This window comes from Oncorhynchus mykiss, chromosome 21 (assembly GCF_013265735.2).
Source record: "Oncorhynchus mykiss isolate Arlee chromosome 21, USDA_OmykA_1.1, whole genome shotgun sequence".
Classification (NCBI taxonomy): Eukaryota; Metazoa; Chordata; class Actinopteri; order Salmoniformes; family Salmonidae; genus Oncorhynchus; species Oncorhynchus mykiss.
The window spans coordinates 39,444,331-39,453,422 of NC_048585.1; the positions used below are offsets into that span (position 1 = coordinate 39,444,331).

A 9,092-nucleotide genomic window follows, 5' to 3' on the forward strand; every position below is an offset into this window, starting at 1 on the left:
GCCAGTGTGGTGTGGTGCACTCCTCAATGACATCGGAAGAATCCCAGAACATATTCCACTTCTTTACTGACCGAGTCGCCCATTCTTCCTGCTTTAGTTTTAGCTTGTAAGCAGGAATCAGGAGGATAGAATTATGGTCAGATTTGCCAAATGTAGGGCTTTGTACGGGTCTCTGTGTGTGGAGTGAAGGTCGTCTATAGTTTTTTCCCCCTCTGATTGCACATGCTGGTAGAAATGAGGTAAAATGGATTTTAGTTTCCCTGCATTAAAGTCCCCGGCAACTTAGAGCGCCGCCTCTAGATGCACTTTCCTGTTTGCTTATGGCCGTACATAGCTCATTGAGTGCCATCTAATGTCATAGAGCCCGACCGGTTGTGATAGATCCCGGAATCGAACCCTGGTCTGTAGTGACGCCTCTAGAACTGCAATGCAGTGCCTTAGACCGCTGCGCCACTCGGGAGGCCCTACTGTTCAAATTCTATTCACATGTATTTTATTGATCTTTTTTTTAAAGTAATTGACACTATTTCTTGTACAAACTTCACTCTTATATTATTCCCTCAATTTCAACTCACAACTCTTTCCTTCCGTCTGTCCAGGTGTGTGGCATGTGTGGTAACTACAACATGAACGCCAAAGACGACAACCTGAAGCCAGATGGAAACCCAGCCAAGGACGTGATAGAACTGGGCAACAGCTGGAAGTCCGAGGGAGACTCAGACCCAGGGTCAGTAACCTCTAACCCCTCACCTTTGACCTTGTACTTTAGGCCAGGAGGCTACCACTAAAGCTTTTTCTTGGTCAGATCATGTGTTACTGTACACCTGAGTGTCCCTGAAACACTGACAGCTGTCGATATCATTTATATTTTAGATACCTGGATCTTTAATAATATATAGCCTTAAGGCAAGCCAATGTTCAAATAGACCAGGTACAAATAGACCAGGTACAAATAGACCAGGAGTAAACCACTCTGTCTGTACAAGGCTTGCAAAAAAATATGTGTAATTCTAGCGACACTTATTGGTGATTGATCATTAATCATTATGGTCTGGCAGGAGGTAACATTTTTGGGTACTCTCCCTCTTCTCCATCCCTCTATCTAACCCATCCCTCCCTCCATCTCTCCCTCCATCCCTCCAGGTGCTCGCCAGATGAGCGTCCCAACATCCACCCTAACTGCACGGCAGAGGAAGAGAAACAGTACGAGACCCTGTGTTCTTCTATCATCCTCGGCGACAAGTTCAAGCCCTGCCACTCTTTCCTGCCCCCGGAGGCCTTCCTGGGGAACTGTGTGTACGACATGTGTGAATACGACGGCATGCAGGCCACGCTATGTGATAACGTGGAAGCCTACGCACAGGCCTGTCAGTCAGCTGGGGTTACCGTCGACTGGAGAAACAACACATTCTGTCGTAAGTGATGGGGGGAGATGGGGGGGAGGGGGAGGGAGATGGAGAGGGTGGGGTGAGATGGGGGGAGGGAGATGGAGAGGGCGGGGTGAGATGGGGAGAGGGTGGGGTGAGATGGGGGGAGGGAGATGGAGAGGGTGGGGTGAGATGGAAGGAGAGAGTATGGGAGGGAGGTTGGGCATAGGATGCTATATAAATGACTGAAAATGGAAGGAAATGAGTGGACTTTGGAATTGAATTTGTAAAAGTACTACATGTGTAGGCCTGTACTGTCGACCAATGATGCCGCAATTACCAGATGAAACGCATCCATAGAGCCAATGTTACTGTAACTGTTACTGTACTGTATAAAAAGATAGGACCTTTGATTATCGTCTAACACCACCATCTCTCTTTCCCCCTCCAGCCCTGCCATGCCCCCCCAATAGCCACTACTCTGACTGCACGCCCCCCTGCCCGCCCACCTGCTCCGACCTGTTCCCCATGTTCTGCCACCTTCCCTCCACCACCTGTGTCGAGGGGTGCCAGTGTGACGCTGGGTTCGTACTCAGCGACGGGAAGTGTGTCCCTCTGGCCAAGTGTGGATGTGTGGACTCCAATGGAGAGTACCATGACGTGAGTGCTTACTGTTTCGTTGACCAATCATTGCCCGCTTACCCGTACTACTTTACCAGTCATACACCCCAACTAAACACACGAAAGGTTCCTTTCAACTTAAGGGGATCGTCAGATGGCAAACATATTTGTACCACAGCCGGCATGATATTCAACTGTGAAGCAAGTTTGGTTAGACAAGAATCCAAACTCCACCAGCCAGACACAGATTCAACACATCCTCTATAATACCATTCATACAAGGTTTCTTTAGATATACTGTATAAACAGTCAGCCGTAATCTTAACGTGTGTTCTGTGTGTTCTCTGTGTGTGTGTGTGTGTGTGTGTGTGTGTGTGTGTGTGTGTGTGTGTGTGTGTGTGTGTGTGTTGCAGATGGGAGACTTGTGGGTGACTGACCACTGTGATGGCAAGTGTACCTGTAACCTGGGCGGCTCCATCACCTGTTCTGATTTTCAATGTAAGGATGATTCTGTCTGCACTCTGGACAAAAACGGAGACCTCTACTGCAAACCTGAGAGTAAGTCCCAACTCTTCTCTCAAAATAGTCCCTGCAACTCTGCCCCCACTGCCATTTCTACCTAAAATATATTTTAGGAGAAAGTTACTATTTGTCATCTATACTTCCTCAATACAAACTTTTCTGTCTCTCTCTTTCTCTCTCTCTCTCCCCACCTTACTTCATCTCCCTTTCTCTGCCACCCCCCCCCCCCCCCCCTTACTCCTCTCCAGAATTCGACAAGTGCAATATCCACGGCGACCCCCACTACCGTACGTTTGATGGGTTCACCCACCACTTCCAGGGCCCCTACACCTACACCCTGACCCAGGGCCACTCCCTCCTCAGCTCACTGGCCTCCCTCCAAGTCAGAGGGAAGAACGTCCGTCGCGGTGGCAGCAAGAAGATCTCCTACCTGGATGAGGTGTATGTCGATGTCTATGGAGTCAGCATCCGCTTCCTGCAGAAGAAAGTTGTCCTGGTGAGTTCAATATAATATAATCCAACAATGCCTGTAGCCTTGGCGATGGTAATCTAGCTCTAAAACCATGAGACTCTCCTCTCTGTTACCTTCCAGGTCAACTATGACATCACCATGAACAGTTAGGACCTCTTGTGTCATCTCCATGAACAGTTATAACTTCTTACGTCCTCTCACTACCCGTGTAGGTGAACGGTGAGCGTGTGGCTCCTCCTCTCAGTCCTAGAGACGGCCTGACCATCACGATGAACTCCAAGAACATCCAGCTGGTCACCGACTTTGGCATGACGGTCCGCTTCGACGGCAAAATCCACGGAGGTGAGAGGGAGGGAGGGAGGGAGGGAGGGGGGGGGGAGGGAGGGAGGGGGGGGGGAGGGAGGGAGGGAGGGAGGGAGGGAGGGGGAGGGAGGTCACGTCCATAGGGCAGCTACAAAGAGTTATCAGACGGGCTAGGAGTGTGGTCTAGAAAGTTAATTTAATTTACTTAATCATTTAATTAATAAAATGATTAAATATCTTATTAAGAAGAGCTCTGCTTGTGCTCGTGCAATACTCTTTCTCCCTCCCTAACAGAGGTGATCCTACCCAGTACATACAAGAACAGGGTGAGAGGTCTGTGTGGGAACTACGACGGATCCTCCAAGAACGAGTACATGAAACCAGACGGAACTGTGACGCGGAAACTTGACGAGTTCGGCGAAAGCTGGAGAGTGACTGACAGGCAGGGGGCGGAGCTAGTGACAGCAGACCTCCCCAAGATGGTGCACCTGCACAGGTGGGAAGGAATCACTCGCTTGTATATTAAAACATTTAATTCATTCATTTATTTGTTGGTTCATTCATAATCTATTTATAAACACAACCGACTGAAAAATAGGTTTGTTGAGATTATCAAGTGTACATAACTAAATATGACTCTCCTTCCTTTGTTTTTTTTCTCCTTCGCTCACCCTCTTCTTCAACCTCTTCTTCGCCCTCTTCTTCGCCCACTTCTTCAACCTCTTCTTCCCCCTCTTCTTCAACCTCTTCTTCATCCTCCTCTTCAACCTCTTCTTACCCTCTTCTTCAATCTCTTCTTCAACCTCTTCTTCAACCTCTTCTTCCCCCTCTTCTTCCCCCTCTTCTTCGCCCTCTTCTTCAACCTCTTCTCACCCTCTTCCTAGGCGTGATGTGGAGACAGACCCAGAGTCTGGCTTTGAGACAGCAGGTTGTACTGAAGCTCAGCTGGCTGAGTTGAATGGTAACAAACAGTGCGGAGCCTTGTCTGACCCTACAGGACCTTTCGCTGGCTGCCACGCCCAACTACTGCCCAACAGCTTCCAGGAGTGAGTAGAGACTGTGTGTGTGTGTGTGTGTGTGTGTGTGTGTGTGTGTGTGTGTGTGTGTGTGTGTGTGTGTGTGTGTGTGTGTGTGTGTGTGTGTGTGTGTGTGTGTGTGTGTGTGTGTGTGTGTGTGTGTGTGAGAGAGAGAGAGCGAAAGAGTGTTTATGTGTGCTACAGGTGGGTATGTTTGATATTTTTCTCTCAACATATAACTTGAATTTATATCCTGCTTTATATGTTCATACAACTGTGTTCGGATCTGTGTGTAGGTCTGCACTATTCCCTCCACTCACTGTCGTGTGTGTGCGTTTTAGGGACTGTGTGTTTGACCTGTGTGCGGATCAGGAAACCGCATCTCTACGTTGTGACAGCTTTGAGGTGTACGCCCAGGCATGCCAGGAGGCCGGTGTCAAACTGGGCAAATGGAGACAACTGCTGGGCTGTGGTAAGACACGCGAGCGCGCGCACACACACACACACACACACACACACACACACAGAAGGAGAGCTGGGATATGCAAAAGACACATTTCCAATTCACAAATGCGTATTAATACACACTTGTGCAACTGTGAAATATAAGCACCCACCAGATTATTATTATTACACACACTAATATATGTAATATATAGATGTCATTATACACACACACACACACACACACACGCACCTTGTCTCACATGCACACATTACTACAGAGATGTTATTAAACACAAATGAACGCATGCATACGCACACAGACACACTCTCAAATGTGTGCACACACACAAACACTCGCGGACACAAACGAGCACACACACAAGCACAAATGCACGCACGCACACACTACACTGCAGAGATCTTATTAAACACACATAAATGCACACGCACACTCACAGACACACAAATGCAGACGCAAACACACATGCAATAATGCACACACACTCTGGTATTACACACACAAATTATTATATACACACAAGTACACACACACACACAATCTATCTGAAACACAACCAAAATACATTCCCTCACTGCTGTGTTCTTAATAAATGACGTTTTTTTTCCTTCACTTGTAATCCCTAGCAAACTGCTAAACTGATTCTGCCAAATCATTTTGGCAGTAATACTTATTTTCAGCTGCCCTCCTCTCAACACCCCTTATGTGTTTGTTGCTAATCCTGTGTCCTCACTTTCTCCCTCTCTTCCCCCCCCTCTCCCGCTCTCTTCACTTCCTCCCTCACTCTCCCCCTCCTCTCTCCCTCTCTCTTCACTTCCTCCCTCACTCTCCCCCTCCTCTCTCCCTCTCTCTTCACTTCCTCCCTCACTCTCCCCCTCCTCTCTCCCTCTCTCTTCACTTCCTCCCTCACTCTCCCCCTCCTCTCTCCCTCTCTCTTCACTTCCTCCCTCACTCTCCCCCTCCTCTCTCCCTCTCTCCCTCCTCTCCTCCCACCTAGTCTTGAGCTGTGTGGACAACAGTACCTACTCTGAGTGTATGTCCCCTTGCCCCGCCTCCTGCGCTGACCTGGCCGCGCCCTCCGATTGTGACTTCACTGCCTGTGTTGAGGGGTGCCAGTGTGCCCCCGGTTTCGCCATGAGCACAGGCAGCTGTGTGCCCTATAGCGAGTGTGGCTGCAACTACCTGGATAGATACTACCCGGTGAGTTAATACAGCTGTTGCAGAACATTGCACGGTGTGGTGTGTATAACTCTGTCTCTTTCCTCGTACATGTCTCTCTCTCTACCCCATTTGAATGTCTCTCTCTCTCCACATCCCTCCATTCCCTTCCTACCCAGCTCAAGGAGAAGTTTGTGACAGAGGACTGTGCCCTGTCGTGTGAATGTACGGCCTCGGGCGCCGTGTGCCAACCCAAGGGCTGTGCCGACACACAAGTCTGTACCATTTTTGACTACGCGCGTGACTGCTACAAAGGTGAGTGTGTGTCTTTGTGTGTGGCTACTGAAACATGCATTTGTGTCCCTAGTAGTTGCAATAAGAACAACTTCAGTGTGCAAAATGGACTGCCATGTCTTTGATAATAAACGTACCCTCTCGCCCTCTCTTCTCAGTGAGTCCGTGTCTGGGTTACCCCTGTCTAAATGGCGGTACCTGCTCTGACACTAACACTACAGTTGACTCATTCACCTGCCAGTGTAAAGAGGGCTTCGAGGGCAACCTGTGTGAGATCGAGAAGACCGAGACCAGCGGAGGCCTGGGTACGTGATTAACTGGAGCTAATACTATACCGTATTGTACTATACTATTCTGTACTGTATTTCACTGTACTGTACTATACTGTACTGTATGGGACTGTACTGTATTATACTGTACTGTATGGGACTGTACTATACTGTACTGTATGGAACTGTACTGTACTGTATTATACTGTATTGTACTGTACTGTATTATACTGTATGGGACTGTACTATACTGTACTGTATTATACTGTATGGGACTGTACTATACTGTATGGGACTGTACTATATTATACTGTATGGGACTGTACTATACTGTATGGGACTGTACTACACTGTACTGTATTATACTGTATTGTACTGTACTGTATTATACTGTATGGGACTGTACTATATTATACTGTATGGGACTGTAATATACTGTACTGTATTATACTGTATGGGACTGTATTATACTGTATTGTACTGTACTATACTCTATTATACTGTATTGTACTGTATTATACTGTATGGGACTGTACTATACTGTACTGTATTATACTGTACTGTATTATACTATACTGTATGGGACTGTACTATACTGTACTGTATTATACTATTCTGTACTGTACTATACTGTATGGGACAGTACTATACTGTACTGTATTATACTGTATGGGACTATACTGTACTGTATTATACTATACTGTATTATACTGTATGGGACTGTACTATACTGTACTGTATTATACTATACTCTACTGTACCCGGTAATCCTTATTGGGACCTAGCAGTTGTTAGAAATAGCATACAGGCATACCAGTGTTGTAACTGTCTCCTCCTTCGTCCCACAGATAAGAACACGATCATTCTCATCGCAGTCCTAGTGCCTCTGGGAGTCATCATCATAGCGCTGATCTGTGTGTTATGCTACAAATGCTGTCGAACGTAAGGACTGTACAACAACCACTAAAACACAGCCTATTTATCGTAGTGCAAAATCTACTCTTGACAACATGAAATAATCAAAGATCAAGTTGACCATGACAGTTTGCTTTATTATTCAGTGTACACGACAGAAAAAAGCCAACGTCACCTGTCAGTGCAGTATTTGTAGTCCTATGTAAATGGATGCTAACTCTCTAAACCATTTTGTGTTTACAGGGACAAAAAAAACAAGTGTGATTCTGACAACACAGATTCAAGTAAGTGCCTATCTCAATCTCACTTAAAACATATGTCAACTTTTACCTTCACTTACATTATTTTTTACCTACTTAGCTAATATTATCCCAATAAAACCAGGCGAAGGATGTAGATGGGAAGGATATAGTAAACACTGAATTTAAACCAGTAGAACAAAGTTCCCTGTTCAGGTCAGTGATGTCATAATGGGTGGACTGTAGACCATTTTAAATGAGTCAATTATTTTGAAGCAGACTATTGGCAGCCAGCTAAAGAGAAAAGCACAAGAAAAACACCTGTCACCAACCTATTCAGCTGATTTATTACAGAGGCAAGTGGACCTTGCCGTGCCATAATTCTATAACCTCAACCCTTACCTTAACCTCACTGATATAACACTAACCTTAACCTAACCCTTGTTCCTAAACATAAACTTAAACATAACCTTCATTCATTTCGACCCTTATGCATAAACATACGTTTTTGTAATTCCATGAAGCCATGATCAGGAGGGAAATTGTGAAAAAGAAGTGCTTTCGTTCTTCCACTGGATTGCATGACAAGTAGTTCTGCCCTCCCATCCTTCCCAACTAAACCCTTGATCACCTTGGTGACCTGGCCAGGAGAAACTCCTGGACCTACCTAATAGTACCTGTCATAAAACAACAAATTCATGATAATAATAAACATTACACCTATCTCTCTCTCGCTCTCTTTCCCTTTGTCCTTCTTCACTTTCTCTCTCTCCCTCTTTCCCTCCCTCGCTTATAATTCTATGAATTGAATTTCTACTAGGCATCCAATACCACATGCACCTTAAGGACAGCGACGTCATGTACGAAAACCTGGACAACCAGCAGAAGAACGCAAGCGACATCATGACTCGCATGTAGATGGAGAGAAAGAAGAGTAGAGAACATAAGAGTTTCATATTTACTGGCAGATGAATGTACGGATATCACACACACACACAGAGACAGACACACACACACACACTCAATCACTCACAAACAATGCACACCAATTCAGAACAGTCCGTAACGTCAATGTTACATATTTGCCACATTTTTCTTTTTGGAATTTGTTAATATTATTGTCATTATATTATCTGCTTTTATTAACTTATTAATGCTTTTGTTGTAATTTGAGAATGTATGAATTACGAGATGTGATCCAGGGAAAAGTGCAATTATAAAATGCCTGAAGTGCCTGAGATGTAATTTATTGAAGTGTATTAAATTGTTGCTGCAAGCTTAACATTACTTGTCATGTCAGTCTTGTGTCTGCCTTACCTGTCCTACAGTAACACACCTGTGTCTGTCTTACCTGTCCTACAGTAACACACCTGTGTCTGTCTTACCTGTCCTACAGTAACACACCTGTGTCTGTCTTACCTGTCCTACAGTAACACACCTGTGTCTGTCT

The 9,092-nt window shown here is 45.7% G+C and overlaps 1 protein-coding gene across 1 annotated transcript in view; it reads left to right on the forward strand.

Moving 5' to 3' along the window:
- zanl (zonadhesin, like) overlaps positions 1–8,924 on the forward strand; it is a 33,125-nt gene extending 24,201 nt beyond the window's left edge. Inside the window, exons 38-52 of the mRNA XM_036957793.1 lie at positions 600–727; positions 1,144–1,415; positions 1,819–2,027; positions 2,402–2,546; positions 2,759–3,006; positions 3,195–3,324; positions 3,580–3,781; positions 4,170–4,331; positions 4,643–4,773; positions 5,765–5,967; positions 6,105–6,240; positions 6,378–6,524; positions 7,337–7,430; positions 7,647–7,687; positions 8,463–8,924. Coding sequence (XP_036813688.1) covers positions 600–727; positions 1,144–1,415; positions 1,819–2,027; positions 2,402–2,546; positions 2,759–3,006; positions 3,195–3,324; positions 3,580–3,781; positions 4,170–4,331; positions 4,643–4,773; positions 5,765–5,967; positions 6,105–6,240; positions 6,378–6,524; positions 7,337–7,430; positions 7,647–7,687; positions 8,463–8,560 — 2,346 coding nt within the window. The 3' untranslated portion in view covers positions 8,561–8,924. The remainder of the gene's footprint in view (positions 1–599; positions 728–1,143; positions 1,416–1,818; positions 2,028–2,401; positions 2,547–2,758; positions 3,007–3,194; positions 3,325–3,579; positions 3,782–4,169; positions 4,332–4,642; positions 4,774–5,764; positions 5,968–6,104; positions 6,241–6,377; positions 6,525–7,336; positions 7,431–7,646; positions 7,688–8,462) is intronic.
- Positions 8,925–9,092: the final 168 nt, after the last annotated feature.